The sequence below is a fragment of the Malaya genurostris genome, chromosome 2 (genome assembly GCF_030247185.1).
Source record: "Malaya genurostris strain Urasoe2022 chromosome 2, Malgen_1.1, whole genome shotgun sequence".
Lineage (NCBI taxonomy): Eukaryota > Metazoa > Arthropoda > Insecta > Diptera > Culicidae > Malaya > Malaya genurostris.
Genome location: NC_080571.1, coordinates 117,858,716 through 117,875,631, shown reverse-complemented (window position 1 = coordinate 117,875,631; position 16,916 = coordinate 117,858,716). Strand labels below are relative to the sequence as shown.

Here is a 16,916-nt window from a genome sequence, read left to right as displayed (position 1 = left end):
GATAAAGCAATTGTGGCATAAAACATCAAGATTCTTTGTTGTTCGCTTGAGGGAAATGCATGCTTGAGATCACTTTATCCAGACTGATACTGAACAACTATTCAGTGTGAGTTTAGAAGTTGCAAACATCATTTCCTTTTTATATCCGATGACTGAAATGAAATACAATCCGTAAAAGTTTATCTTAATCCACCTTGTAGTGAATTGCGCTTTCCTCAAATGATCGAAACAGCGAAGTTGTTGATTGGGTTGATGAAATCATATTTCAAATTTAAAAGAAAAAAATTATGTAAATGAGACATTTGCGTAGTTTCGATTAGATTCAGATTCATCTGATGTTTTTTGAGTAGTTTAGTGGAGTGCTTTTGTAGTAGTGACACAACACCATTCAGATTGAATAAGTACAGAAACTTTACTAGATATTAATTATTGGCATTCAGGCATGAGGGTATGTTTCGCAGCTAGTGCGAGAATATTTCATGTATCAGTGCTGGCCTTTCACTGTTATTGTATTCCAATTCATTCAATTGACTTTTGTGGTCATAATCAAATGAGATTCACTGGATTCATTGTCAATTGAATAACCATGCCTAGTTATTTGAAGTTGCGCTTGCTTCGTTTCAAGCGCCAATGAATCCATCTGTTTCTCTGTCTCAGCCGCCGACAGTGAACAAGTTCGAATGAATATTGTTTATTGTGGAGCAGGGAAAAGTTCAGTGGAGCTAGTTTAGCTAAAACTTTCTTTCTTTTTCTTCTTTCCTCAATGTCACTTCTGATTTGACTTAGTTTTATCCTTCCGCTGAACGAAAATGGTTGTTTGTACGCTTGAGGAACGCGTAAAAATAGTGTACTTTGAAAATCATGGTAATGTTGCGGAATGTGTGCCAAAAATTCATCTTCTCGGATGAGGCACATTTTCATCTCGGCAGGTATGTTAATAAGCAAAATTGTCACATTTGGGGGACAGAAAACCCGCACGTTATCATGGAGAAGCCTATGCATCCTCAGAGAGTGACGGTTTGGTGCGGATTTTGGTCTGGCGGCATCATCGGGCCATTTTTCTTCGAAAATGAGGCAGGAGCCGCCTTCACGGTCTATGGTGAGCGCTACCGCGCCATGATTAGCGATTGGTTCTTCCCGTTACTTGAAGAGGAAGACTTGGACAGCATTTGGTTCCAACAAGACGCCAACGATACGATCGATCTTCTGCGCACAGTCTTCGAAGATCGAATTATCAGTCGAAATTCGGATGTCGTTTGGCCGTCTCGGAGCTGTAATTTGACGCCGTTAGACTATTATCTTTGGGGAGCTGTCAAAGATAAGTGTTATGTGGACAACATTCGTGCAGCCATAGCTGAAATAAAGCTGCATACAATCGAAAATGTACTAAAAAACTGGACCGACCGTATGGCGTACTGCAAGGCCAGCCGAGGCAGCCATTCAAATGAAATTATATTCCACAATTAACCGGAAGGATTGTACTTTAATATGAAAAAATAAATTTTGAAATCGGATGAACCGTTTGTGTTTTATTGCATGTTTAAAAAAAGTTAGATGGCGGACCCTGTACTAGCCAATGGTTCGTAATAACCGTAGTTAGTTCTAGATGAGGATATTCTAAGAACGTCACGTCGAACAGAGAGCAAATCTAGGTCAATCAGCTTGCAACGATCTTCGTAGCTCGGAAGGTTTAATTGGTCTCTCCACGGAAGAAGACGAAGTGCAAAACGGACGAATTTGCGTTGGATTGATTCAAAGCGTTGAATGTCTTGAAGGTATAAAGGTAACCAAACGACAGATGCATACTCTAGAGTCGAGCGTATCAAGCTACAGTAAAGTGATTTTAAACAGTAAATATCGTTAAAATCCTTGGAAATACGAAAAATGAAACCAAGAAGCCTAGAAGCTTTAGAAACAATGAATTCTCTGTGCTCCTTGAAAGTCATTTTGGAATCTAATAAAACTCCTAGATCCATGACTGACGATCTTCGATCTAAAACTGTATTTTAGATATTATAATCGAAGCTCGCAATCAAGCGTTTGCGACTGAAGGAGATAACGGAGCACTTTGAAGGGTTTAGTAGCATTTTCACACCAGTTTGAAAAATTGTCCAATTGCATTTGCAAAAATTGGCAGTCTTCAGTATTTTCAATAATGTTGAACAGCTTCAAATAGTCCACAAAAGATAGCTTCATGCATTCTATCGAGAAATTTAAATCATTTAGGTAAATTAGGAAGAAGAACGGTCCTGTCAAAAATTTCCACGTGTTTTCTTAAACAGCGAGAAAGTAAAGCATGAACATCAGCTCAAAAACAGAAAATTATTCCGACCGTTACAATAAACATAAGTTGTTGGTTTCCATTTGAGTTTACAGTTATCGTCAGGAAGTGTGAATGTATAATTTTCGAGTTTTTGGTATGCATTGAGACGTATTCTAAAGTATTAGAAATGAAGATTGGAGTAAAAAGCAATAAATTTAAGTACATTCTGTGTTTGACCGTGTTGTTATCTTAAACCAACTGAATATTCACTAGGAGTTCATTTGGCATGGGCAGTCTCTCAGTCAATTGAAAGAGATGTTTGTTATTTCAAGGTAGAAACTAACGTCGGTTTAACTGAGTTTCAATTGACGGTACAACTGAATAACTGAGTGTTGTCCATTCAGTGCGTCAGAGAATGGCGTATGTATTGAGTATGAAGTATATGAAATTAAATGAAATTTCACGGCACTAATTTCTAGGGAAAATGTATCAGTATTGCGACACCTCGAGATTATTGGCACATTGACTTTGAAATGAAATGTAGAGGTGCTTCTCGTTTAGAGATTCAACAAGAGCTGTCAAATCGGTAGGAAGATTTCAAATGAAATCAGAAACTATAAAAATGGACAATTTCATTTGATCAATCATCGCAGAAATGGAAGAAACAGTTTTTGCTCTGAAGTGGTAATGCAGCTCTTAGGTCATAGTGCGTAAACTAAAGTTTATTTCATTCATTATACTTGCTTCAATATCATTTTTCAAATGCCCGGAAATAACAAGTAAAGTATTCAAAATAAATGATATTCGATCGCTAAACATTCTAGTACTCGAGAACATTACAACAATTTTATGTGAATATCATTGCAGATATCTATTTGTACCTATTGTTGGAAAAACGGAAAAATCGTTCTAAATCACTAATACCAATATGAGAAATTCAGAAGAATCATCCCAAGGAACCAGAAGATCTACAACTGCTTGGAACATTTACTTTCTTGCTGCTCAAAAGCACACGCGGAACTTTTGAGAACTTGAATGTACAGAACAAATTCCGCATGAACTTTCTCGCTGTTTAAGCAAACACGTGGAAATTTTTGACAGTTCGAAGTACAGAACAAGTTTCGTGTGAGCTTTCTCGCTGCATAGATGCTGAACAATGTATTCTAGAAGCAGCTTTGAAGTTCGTTCGGTTGCATGGCGCGAACTTTCAAGTGTGCATAATTATTTAAAAAATGGTTTGCTTATGTCGTTTTCGCTTGAAAAAACTGAAACTGACCCAGGGTAGTTTCATCAAACAAACATTTTTCACGAAACTGTGTTGTTTTCGCACTTAGCAACGGGGGTTTGAACGAACCTGATATAAAATCCAGGTTCGAAACTGACTCGATTTCCAGTTCAACAACGTTAAAACTAGGTTCGAAACTGGCTTCAAACAAACGGTTTGACAGCAGTTAGAGTGGAAACTGGGTTAGGTTTGGCATCAAGCGAAAACGGCATTAGAATGCTATTCATGAACTTCGTTAGCTGCTTAAGCCAAATCATTCCCTTTTATCCGTTAGTTTTTGGTTAGTTGGGATCTTTTTCTTTGTTCAATTTTCCATACACAGATATCTCTACCTATAAGTGACTTGTATGGCAGTATGCCAATTGGTACATTGCCACAAAACTCAATTAATTCAGACGATTCTTCCGAACTACGATTAAACATAAAAAATCTGCAGAAAAGCGAATAATTTTGTTAGGTTAGCTTTATTCCTAAGAAAAAAATTTTAAACCGAAACCAGTGTAATGTTGACATCTCAAGTACTAGAATGCTTAGCGATCGAAAATCATTTATTTTGGATACTTTACTTGTTATTCCCGGATATTTGAAAAATTGTATTGAAACAAGTATAATGTTCTGTTCTAAATAAACTTTAGTTTTCGCACGATGAATGAATATTGATATTACCACCTCAGAACGAAAACTTTTTCTTACACTTCTGCCATGATTTTCAAATGATTTTGTCAATTTTATAAGAAATGGTTAAAAACATAAACTAATTAAAAATTTTCTCATCGATTTGACAACTCTTGTTGAAAGTATCATCTCTAAGCGAACAGTTCCTCTGCATTTCATTTCAACATCAATCTGACAATCCTCCGTAGTCACTGTAATAAATATTGCGCTCATGAATAGAAAAATAATCGGAAATACTTCAATCGTAAAATTACACCACAAAGGAAACTTGACTTCATGAATCAACTTTGTATGGGAAAATCTGTGCCAAGAAAAGAGAAAACTATTGGCATTTTGTCGCTAGACTCAATTGACTGCAGCGACACCTGAGTATGAAAAATAAAAATAAAATAAGGTCATTGTTATAATCAGAGTTGCGCAAAGAGCGAAGTCAAGAGTACCAATCGAACCGTCAAACATGGCAATAGTATATATCATATACTTTGAATTATACATTGCAGCGGATGAGTTGAAAATATTGATCGAATAGTTAATTTTTCGAATAGGTTGTATCTATAGCAATAGAGGGTAAGAAGTTGAATTTTGAAGCGATTAGTAACACTTCCTTTTCTGACTTAACATAAAACATCTTCGGAAAAATTTAGAATTGGTTTACGTTTGTTTTTAACCAGCAAGCATTTTTAGATAACAGCCAATGTGATGTAACCAGAAAGCTTAACTAATGAGTTCATACTTAAATAGCTTACTTGTTCTTTCAGGGGTTTTGAAATTTTTTATTGGCACGGGTGTGTTGCTCGCACAACTGGTGAGAATGCATTTTTGATAATGATTCTAAGCAAACGATTAGGTTTTGCACAATGAAATGTAATCTGCATTACCATCACATTCTTAATAATTTTAGCTCTCGCAGAAAGTATCATCTTCTCACGAACAACGCATCCTGCATTCTATTTCAACACAAATATTGCAATAGTAAAACAGGATCTAGATAAATTTTATTACGTGTTGGTATGAAAAGATTGAACAATATTTATAAATAATTCCGGAAATTGACAGCAGAAAAAGTGGCAAAATCATGCAACGACTTGCTCCAATTTGGACAAAACTTTACACAAATCGTCAGCAAGACAAACCATTCGTTTTGCACGGATAGAGAGACCAGTTTGTCTCAAGTCAGGTTTAAAAAAAAAGCTAATGTATTTTTACAAGAAAATTTCGTTAAATCGTTGTAAATCGGAAACTGTAATAAGTAGAAAAAATGATGCAAGAAATACGTAGTAGGAAATTGATTGCACTCTAAAATATCTATGCATTGAAAAAAGTCAAACGCTTTTTCAAAAATTCAAAAATTGACGGAAAAGATATAATTAAAAAAAACGCATTCAAACTTGTATTTTGTTGTTTTTTCAACCTGTTATTGAAACCAACACACGTAAAAAACTTAAGTACACGGAAGGACCAAAATCAGCATTTTGGCGAAAAAATTAGTTGATTTTCTGATTTTAGTTAGTTATTTTTTGAGACAACTAAAAAAATCTTGCTTTTTCTAATTTAGATTTTTTAATTCTCATTCCCTTAATAATAATAAAATATTTGTTGAAATGGCGATTTGAATTAGAGAAATAAAACGTTGTTTTCAACCAACATAAATGGTTGAATTGGTTTCTGCAATTTGCAGCTATATGGCGCTTTGTCGCCGAAAAAACGTTAACACCGTAATGACTACTAGCCACTAGATGGCACACAACCACCGAAAAAAATTTCAGTCGCGGTAGTCATTTCTATATTGGCAGGTATAAACACGATGTTGTATTGGAGAAAAAGACATAAGCGAAACATAAACTTCTTTTTGAAAATTTTTCTTCTAAATCCCTGTTTTCTTCATTCGACTTCGCAAAATCGACTCTCTGACTGAGAATTTTGAGCACTCAGAAAACAAAAACCGAATACAAGTAGTACACCGGACGGCGTGGCTCGGAAGGTTGGAAGATACAAAAAACATTCCGCGTAAAAACATTATTACGCACAATCGCTTCAAATACGCACAAATTCTGAATAAATACACTTTCCACGGACAGTTTACGTCATTTTTACATTTCGGATTAGAAATTTATATATGGATATATCGTAACACATGCGAAAAACATCTAAACAATTTACAAGCAGTTTCAACAAGACTGTACCTTTTAGTTTTTTTAATGGATTGTTTTGCTTTGACACTTCTCATGAGTTTTTGGTAAATAAACTTGTTAATAAGACCAATTTCATTTTTGTTTTCTTTGTGCTGTCCTTCAGTAATAACGGTGATAGATAAATAGAAACAAATTTTCTGATTTTAATAACAAAATTAGTTGTCAATGAGAATTTCGTGTTGGATTGCAATATTGCTGGTTTGTGTCCGGGATATTCGCCAACTAAACACATTCTCTAAAAATAAGAGTTTTTTCAGCAAAGTAAATTCTCAATTTTAACTAATTTTATAGTTATTTTGGAAATTTTGTTGTTAAAATGAACTAATTCAAAAACAGAAATTCGAATTAGGCGCAGAGCTAATTTCGGTCGTTCCGTGTAAGAACAGCTGAAGCAATTTGTAGTTATTTCCATGAATTAAAGCTCTTGATGAAAAAAGTCAATCAAACACTAGCAAATGATAAATCAAAAAAGTATAGATCAAAATAAAAAAATACTCATACACACCAAAATTCTACGTGTAAATTTACTTCTTCTGAGATCGACATATTTGAGCATCATAAATGACTCATTTTTACAATTGATTTAATACATACTTGATGGATCTGACAAAGTTGGAAGTGCTGAAATATGTAACTTTACACGCCTGTTTGAAAGGCGGGGTAAATTTGACTCAGATTTAGGTCATTCTTGTAAAATTCACTCATTTGACAAATTACGTTCTCATGAATTGTGTCACATTTGGTGTTGCGTCACCTGTAAATTTCACAATTTTCTGTTGTGTAGTAGATTTTTTCTTAGAAGTAGCCGTTCTCCAGTTATTTATACAAGAAATTCAAAGAACTTTGTTCGTTAATGAATTACTCTATTCCAACATTTTTGTGCATGTTAGGGCAAAATTCAGCTCCTATTGGATCAGTTGTTTCACTAGATTGCTTTTAGTTGTGGAATTCAGACTATGATGATTCAAGATATCGCTGATAAATTCCAAGTATGAACCTGTTTAATCAAGATATTATCTTTTATCGATTCAAACTACAGATTACAAAATTCGACCAGGAAGCAATCATAGACAAACCTGTTTCCAGAGAATTTACATATTATTCCCCAAAAAATAGTATTGCTTACCGCCAGATGACAACAGGAATGTTTTGTACCAAAGTCAAAGTTTTCTATTCCAAAGGATATTCTAACAAACTATGGGATTTGTCACTAATTAGTTGACTGGTTTCTCTAATCATAATCATAATATCAATACGTGACTAGCTTAGTAAATAGTAAAGAGGGCTTCACATCTGTTCTGGTAATATCCAAAAATACTTGTTAAGATAATAGCAGGTTTTAATCCACCTAATGGTGTAATAATACCTTTCTTATGAAATGTCAGATCAGAATAACAATTAGTTTTATGGGATTACAAGATTTATTATTGTAATCTAAGAATATGGACCCCTAGAGAGTGTCGACTGTTATTGATCGCTAAAGGCAAAGTTTCATAAAACGATTAAAATCTTCATCGAGTTAGAATCCATGTAGGCTGCGTAGAAGGTAGATGGTTAGACCATCTCGTTTGCCTAGACTTGGTGTCGTTAAAATCATCATTAATTGGAATCTAGGTTTGTGAAAATTGGTCAAACTATCTTCGAAAAATCATGCCGTGGCTCCTCTAAAGTCGTGGTTCGAACATACGATAACTAGTTCACGAAACCAGCGCCTTATAATCAGAACCATCGACTCTGTTATCTAACCAAACCCAACGGCAGGAGTCGTTTCGGAAGGATTGCTTAGCACTTCTTCCTACAAGAAAAGCAAAAATGACTGAAGGAAGGTGCTCAAAGGGAAACCACGAGCACCATTTCAAGGCCATGGGGATTGCTGTTTTCATGTTTCCCTCCGCCCGCTTCACTGAGGCGGCAACGACAACAAATACAAAAAATATGTGTATTACGTTCGTCGCACCCCAACCATTTTCTCGGTCGTTTATTTTTGTACGTTTTGTTTTGATCAATGGTACTAAATAATAATACATATAGCAACACCGGCTCCGCAGTTTGGACGAAGTAGTCGTGCTATGCTTTGTATTCCCTCAATGCTACACATACCTACATACATCTATGTTGCGAGAAAGTTTATTGGGATAGAATCGCGAAAGGGATTGTTCCAGCAATGGACGTTCGTTCAATTAGTCATAGATCATTTGGCTATGTCGGTGCATAGCATAGATGATGATAATTTTTTCTTTTTTTGATTGACAGATATAATTTCTTAATATTATGTCTTAATGCTGTAGTTCCTATGGGAAGAAAGTTTTTTTTATTTAATAACCATATTATTTGACTTAAATAATGAATAGAATGACACTCAATAGAAGTTGGTATTACGCTTATCCATTACCTGCACAATAGGGCGAATTTGAAAACACCAAATTATGATAATACAAATCAAAAAATAAAATAACTATTTTATTTATAATGATAGCCAACTCAGCAATTTTTCTGAAGACCGAAGTGTACACCATTGCCACCTATACGTCAATCCGGATAGTAGTATTTGGATGCAATAAAATATCAGCTGATCAATTGCATGCAAGTTGCTGCCTAAACGATACGAATGTTTACGTCATATAACCGCGCCTACCTGTTGGCGTGAGGCAATGTTTGTTCGACGAAATAGCTTGTATATAAAGGAATCATTGATAGAACACGTGCTAGATTGAATCGTTCTTATCGGCAATTGTAAGAGAGAAATGCGATTCTGATAATTGATCGTAAATAGCAAAATAAGAAAAAATACAGGTACTTACTTTGAGCTGCTAACTGTTGCTGGTGCTGTGCCGCAGCTCGCTGAAAAGAAAACAACGAGGAAATATGTTTATTTATTGGCTAAGATAAGCTTTGATATCTGGTAGCAAACAAAGTAAGTCTAGTTCAAGTTTTAATATAAAATCGTGGAAATAAAACGTCATCGAATTACTGACTCGTAATGGAACAAAAATTGTTGGAATCTACGTGTCATATATTCCAGAAACCAATCGAGAGCAATTATCTACGATTAAAGCAAAAACGGACAAACATGAGACCGACGACGGTAGATGTGACAGGTGAGAAATAAGCGTTATCTTTGAGTGTTTGTTGAATGGAAGAGTATGGTAACTAAAAATACTTCTAAAAATGGATTGATATTTCTAAATTGTTCTTTCGTTGAAAGATATAGACAGTATGTCACATTTGTGACAACCTCCGTTAACGTCAATTTCAGTAACATGACATGATTGAAGTTAATATGATTCGGATGAAACAGTATTAAATGGGATAAAACTATATTGAGTTACTTAAAACATTGAAGAACGGCAGATTATACACGAATATGAGTTCTCCGATGAAGCGAAACGATCGGACAAAACGATGATAGAGTGAGTAATAAGATATGTTTGAGTATCAGTGACTGAGATTTCATGTCGATAAACTCTTTCTAACTTTCTTGTTCATTATTACTTTGGATGGCGTAATTAGAAAAAGGAGAAAGATCGAGCGGAAAGATTTTTCAAAAGTGCATTCAGATTTCAGAATACGATGAAAAATATGCACCGCCGAAGTTTTCAACGAGTAAGCTAATTCTCATGCTAATCCAATATGTGACGAGAAAGAACAAATGTTCATCAGTATTGTGACGACTCGGATCGACGAGCGACACACCCACGTTGTCATTGGTATTTCAGTAAAAAGAAAGTCATTTCAAATGAAGAACTGAGAATAATAAGAAAATATTGGTGAGTTATGTTAGAGACATGCTTTTTCCACAATTTCGAATAACGAAAATCGTACGTACTAGTTGATTGGTTGTGTGAATTTTGCAAACTTTTGATGTTTCACTTGCAGTATTCTAACAGTATAAAGCGGAACACACGAGAGCAAAAAATTATATAGTTGTGTGGGAGATAAGACCAATTACGATGACATTAAAAATGTAATGTTCAAAGTTTCAAATAATTTAAATATCATTTAAATTGAAAAAATCCTTAACAAATCGTTTATGACCATCTGGGATTTGTAAATTTAAGCAAGGAATTAATATGACATTAATTTTAATAACTTACTTGTCAAACCCGTCTCGAAAATACAAATTATTTAACGATTTGAAAGAGTATCCGCAAACCGAAAGCCGTCATCTTGGATTTCAAGAATTCTACAACTATGAATAATTGATACACACTCGTCAAGCGTGTACAAAAAGTATTTATAATTTCTTAAAAAATTCTTGAGGAATAGTAAAATATTATTCACTTATATTTACATATAATTAAAACGAAATAAAACAAATCAATAATATATTGCACCACAGTTTCATCCATAATCCTTCCAACTACTCAATTTTAGGATCCTACTATTCGAAGATACAAGCAGAAAAAAAAATATTGTAAAAACCAATAAATTCAAAGTAATTCCAAGGTTATTTTTGATTGATATGACACAAAAAAAATCTGGTTTGGATCAGACAGTATTTTCTTGAAACAACCAACATTTGTTCTAAACAATCAAGCTCAATTTTACAGTAAGCAGATTTGGACTTGAATCTATGATTTCTCAGTTTAAACAACTATTATTCTGGTTTGGTAGACAACTGATCGCTTCGCGAGCAAGAACTCTGTTCCGAAACAGTATATATGAGTAGATGTACGCACATAAGCTTTTGGTTTATTCAAAACAACTTCTATCTATAGTTCTTCATATAAAATTGAACATATAAAAAAAGATTCGAATATTGTGTTTCTCTGATGATAGTTAGTATTAAATATACTCATGATTTATAACCATGCACAGTTAGTGCCAGCTTTACTAGCGAATAAAACGTTTAGTAAGGCCACAGCACTCAATCACTAAAAATATTCCGCATTTCTATGTGTCGATTTTGCACAATAGGCATTGTGTGATGATTAATTCAATTCATGCGGTTGACATTTTACGCGCCTTGTTTTGGCTCCAAATTTCACCTTAATGCTCGTTCATACCAAACATTTTAGAAAACTTCAATTTTGAGTTATTTGGTGTTATCTCATACTACTTAAAAGTATCAGTGACTGAGTTTGAGTATCAGTGACTGAGTTTTCATGTCGATAAACTCTTTCTAACTTTCTTGTTCATTATTACTTTGGATGGCGTAATTAGAAAAAGGAGAAAGATCGAGCGGAAAGATTTTTCAAAAGTGCATTCAGATTTCAGAATACGATGAAAAATATGCACCGCCGAAGTTTTCAACGAGTAAGCTAATTCTCATGCTAATCCAATATGTGACGAGAAAGAACAAATGTTCATCAGTATTGTGACGACTCGGATCGACGAGCGACACACCCACGTTGTCATTGGTATTTCAGTAAAAAGAAAGTCATTTCAAATGAAGAACTGAGAATAATAAGAAAATATTGGTGAGTTATGTTAGAGACATGCTTTTTCCACAATTTCGAATAACGAAAATCGTACGTACTAGTTGATTGGTTGTGTGAATTTTGCAAACTTTTGATGTTTCACTTGCAGTATTCTAACAGTATAAAGCGGAACACACGAGAGCAAAAAATTATATAGTTGTGTGGGAGATAAGACCAATTACGATGACATTAAAAATGTAATGTTCAAAGTTTCAAATAATTTAAATATCATTTAAATTGAAAAAATCCTTAACAAATCGTTTATGACCATCTGGGATTTGTAAATTTAAGCAAGGAATTAATATGACATTAATTTTAATAACTTACTTGTCAAACCCGTCTCGAAAATACAAATTATTTAACGATTTGAAAGAGTATCCGCAAACCGAAAGCCGTCATCTTGGATTTCAAGAATTCTACAACTATGAATAATTGATACACACTCGTCAAGCGTGTACAAAAAGTATTTATAATTTCTTAAAAAATTCTTGAGGAATAGTAAAATATTATTCACTTATATTTACATATAATTAAAACGAAATAAAACAAATCAATAATATATTGCACCACAGTTTCATCCATAATCCTTCCAACTACTCAATTTTAGGATCCTACTATTCGAAGATACAAGCAGAAAAAAAAAATATTGTAAAAACCAATAAATTCAAAGTAATTCCAAGGTTATTTTTGATTGATATGACACAAAAAAAATCTGGTTTGGATCAGACAGTATTTTCTTGAAACAACCAACATTTGTTCTAAACAATCAAGCTCAATTTTACAGTAAGCAGATTTGGACTTGAATCTATGATTTCTCAGTTTAAACAACTATTATTCTGGTTTGGTAGACAACTGATCGCTTCGCGAGCAAGAACTCTGTTCCGAAACAGTATATATGAGTAGATGTACGCACATAAGCTTTTGGTTTATTCAAAACAACTTCTATCTATAGTTCTTCATATAAAATTGAACATATAAAAAAAGATTCGAATATTGTGTTTCTCTGATGATAGTTAGTATTAAATATACTCATGATTTATAACCATGCACAGTTAGTGCCAGCTTTACTAGCGAATAAAACGTTTAGTAAGGCCACAGCACTCAATCACTAAAAATATTCCGCATTTCTATGTGTCGATTTTGCACAATAGGCATTGTGTGATGATTAATTCAATTCATGCGGTTGACATTTTACGCGCCTTGTTTTGGCTCCAAATTTCACCTTAATGCTCGTTCATACCAAACATTTTAGAAAACTTCAATTTTGAGTTATTTGGTGTTATCTCATACTACTTAAAATTTCATCCTAAATTACTGAACATTTTTCCAATGGTATGGCGAAAAAATTATGTTGCTGCGTTAAATACAACAAGTGATATTAACGATTAAGTTCTACCTATTCTTGTACTGAGTTAATTTTGAAAAGGCGCCCTATGGTAAAGTAAGACATATTCACGTCAAAAAAATGATGAAAACATGCTCTCAAGAATAAACATTACACCTTTTGTACGAACATCGACAGCAGACGACGACATCAAGATATTTAACGAATTCGTTTATTTGAGCTCTCTGGTGACTAATGCGGATTTTACGTATAAAACAGATTTTGGAAAACTAATAAACCTCCTTTCGTAATGGGGAAGTAAGCTTAACTAAAGATACGATTTATGAAAATAATTGTGGTGAAAAGGCATAACATGATTCTTGTGGCCATTTAACACATTTTAAGTCCCGAGACTAAAGCAGGGATGGCGCTCGTAGTAAACCAGTAACCACGTCTTTCTAGTGTACTAACCTTTGCTTGAAACGGGCCAAAATTTTAAGTCGATCCGACCAGAAACAGCTGAGTTATCGAGGTTGGAGTAAAGTCGTTTTGTATTTTGTTTGAAAAATGGAAAAAACCGAGTTTCGTGTTTTGATAAAACATTGTTTTTTTTTAATGGGTAAAAACACCGTGCAAGCGAAACAATGGATTGAAAAATGTTATTTGGACTCTTGTCCATCAAAAGCAACGATTTGTCGGTGGTTCGCCGAGTTTAAACGTGGTCGTACCGACACAAATGACGCGGAACGCTCGGGTAGACCTGTGGATGCCGTTACACCGGAAAATGTGAGTGAAGTGACAAAAATAATAATGACAGATCGTAAAGTGAAGCTCCGTGAGATTGCTGAGATGACACAGATATCATATGGAAGTGTATTTACTATCCTTCATGAAAAATTGAGCATGAAAAAGGTTTTTTCCAAGTGGGTGCGATTGCTTTCGATGGAACAAAATGCACCCTGCCAGAAGTCGATGAAAACAATGGCGAAATTGAACGAATTGAGCTTTGATCTGCTTCCCCACCCCCCATACTCGCCAGATTTAGACCCCAGTGACTACTAGCTCTTTGCTGATCTTAAAAAAAATGCTCCAGGGAAAAATATTTGGCTCAAATGAGGAGGTAATCGCTGAAACTGAAGCTTATTTTGAAGCGAAAGATAAATTTTTTTATAAACATGGTATTGAAAAATTGGAAAAACGTTGGAATCATTGTATCACCCTAAAAGGTGATTATGTTGATGAATAAAAAAAATTTTGCAAAAAAAATGTTGTTTCCATTGTTAGTCTCGGGACTTATTGATCCATGTGTTATTCTATTTGTAATCTACTTTTAAGGTTTTCGAAATAAAAATCGATTTTGTTCAACCGAAATCAGTATGTGGAAGAATGTTTAAATAAAAAACCTAGTGGTGTAATGAAACCTTTCTCATATTACTCATAAGATCATACATATTGCTGTGGAATACTAAAAACAACTGTTCATTGAATGGAAACAGGAAAGTTTGCTCGAACTTAATATAGCAAAACCTACAATTCAAAACACCATATAGCTCCGGAACCGAAAGTAGTATCCACAACAAATTCAGGGAATCCGTATGAAACCATAAGACTTTTCCTTTGAAATTTTGTGAAAATCGATATCGCCATCTTGGAGAAAAGTGAGTGAGATCCTTTTTGCAGTTTTTGAACACTATTTCCAATTCTTGCGAATCCGGATTAGCCGAAGCTGGTTCGTATAGCCAGCAACAAATATGACCTACAAATTAGAACAGTTTTGAAACTAGTTAAAATAATTTTTCCCCACGAAGTGCTTTACAAGGTGTCATGAAATTTTTAAAACGTAATCCAGTAGAGCCGAAACCAGAGGTCGGACCCGTATGAAATTCAGGAATTTTTTATGGAACCATAAGCGCTTCTACTTGATCCAAAGTTCGTGAAAATCGTTCAAAACATCTCGGAGAAAACATTTCATTCTGGAGTATTTGAACACTGTTTTCGGTGGCCGTGTTTGATAGGCCGTCTACAAACAATGAATAATGTTTGGAATAGTTTCGAGCGCAATTTAGATTTTTTTACGATTTGTGTTTTAGTAGACGTAGAGTCGTATTGAGCTGGTCGTTGAAAGTCAATGGAAGGTTTGATCATCTTCAACATATTCTGTGCTGCTGTTATGCTATCGTGTGTACTCCGTATATAGCTATCGTGTGTACTCCGTATATAGCAAAAATAGACAAAAACAAAATATCGAATCAGTGACGGCGGCAAAGTAGAAAAGAGAAAATAGACTCGTGATCGATGAATATATTTCTCTTAATATTTTTCCATAGATATAGACCTGTACAGTGAATGCCGTACAGACCAAGTACAGCGAAGCATGCTTGGTTTCGTCTAGTCAATTGGAATTTCTTTTCATGTGTTTTCATATGCAGGGTAGTTTAATTTATAAAACAATTTCGCCGTTTGGAGTTAGCTATGGGTTCGAGTCCCGTCTCTGCGGTAACATTTTCGCGGTTTTCATTACATAATTGCATTCACATGTCAATTTTCCAATCTGTTTTCCCCGTTAGATGCTATTTCATATTTTATTTTTTTACGTTTTTTCCTTTGCCGCTTTAAGTGACGGTATAAGATTTTTAAACACTCTTCACTCTGTAATTCCGGTACCGAAATTTGAATCAAAGTTAGTGAAAATCGGTCAATCTGAGGTATGTGAGTAAGTAATTAGAAACTAAAACTTTTAAACGGTGATTCCGGAACCGGAAGCTGTATAAATTTTAAATTCTGAAAGGCATCTTAAGACCTTTTATTTGAATCTAAGGTTATGAAAATCAGTTAAGCTATCGCCGAGAAAAGTGAGTGCATATTCTTGTTACACACACGCACACAGACATATGCTCAGTTCGTCGAGCTGAGTCAAATCATATTAGACATTCGGCCATCCGGACTTCGGTTGAAGGCCTTTCTACAGGGTGATTTTTTAAGAGCTTGAGAACTTTTTTAAACAATAAAACGCATAAAATTTGCAAAATCTCATCGGTTCTTTATTTTAAACGTTAGATTGGTACATGACATTTACTTTTTGAAGATAATTTCATTTAAATGTTGACCGCGGCTGCGTCTTAGGTGGTCCATTCGGAAAGTCCAATTTTGGGCAACTTTTTCGAGCATTTCGGCCGGAATAGACCGAATTTCTTCGGAAATGTTGTCTTCCAAAGCTGGAATAGTTACTGGCTTATTTCTGTAGACTTTAGACTTGACGTAGCCCCACAAAAAATAGTCTAAAGGCGTCAAATCGCATGATCTTGGTGGCCAACTTACCGGTCCATTTCTTGAGATGAATTGTTCTCCGAAGTTTTCCCTCAAAATGGCCATAGAATCGCGAGCTGTGTGGCATGTAGCGCCATCTTGTTGAAACCACATGTCAACCAAGTTCAGTTCTTCCATTTTTGGCAACAAAAAGTTTGTTAGCATCGAACGATAGCGATCGCCATTCACTGTAACGTTGCGTCCAACAGCATCTTTGAAAAAATACGGTCCAATGATTCCACCAGCGTACAAACCACACCAAACAGTGCATTTTTCGGGATGCATGGGCAGTTCTTGAACGGCTTCTGGTTGCTCTTCACTCCAAATGCGGCAATTTTGCTTATTTACGTAGCCATTCAACCAGAATTATGTAGACCATAAATCGGGCGTAAAGCGCGAAACACATTTCGAACCGAACACTGATTTTGGTAATAAAATTCAATGATTTGCA

At 34.8% G+C, this 16,916-nt stretch overlaps 1 protein-coding gene across 1 annotated transcript in view; it reads right to left on the bottom strand.

Moving 5' to 3' along the window:
• Nucleotides 1–16,916, bottom strand: part of LOC131429156 (uncharacterized) — a 230,261-nt gene that overhangs the window by 132,180 nt on the left and 81,165 nt on the right. Inside the window, exon 7 of the mRNA XM_058593203.1 lies at nucleotides 9,217–9,256. Within this exon, the coding sequence (XP_058449186.1) occupies nucleotides 9,217–9,256 (40 nt within the window). The remainder of the gene's footprint in view (nucleotides 1–9,216; nucleotides 9,257–16,916) is intronic.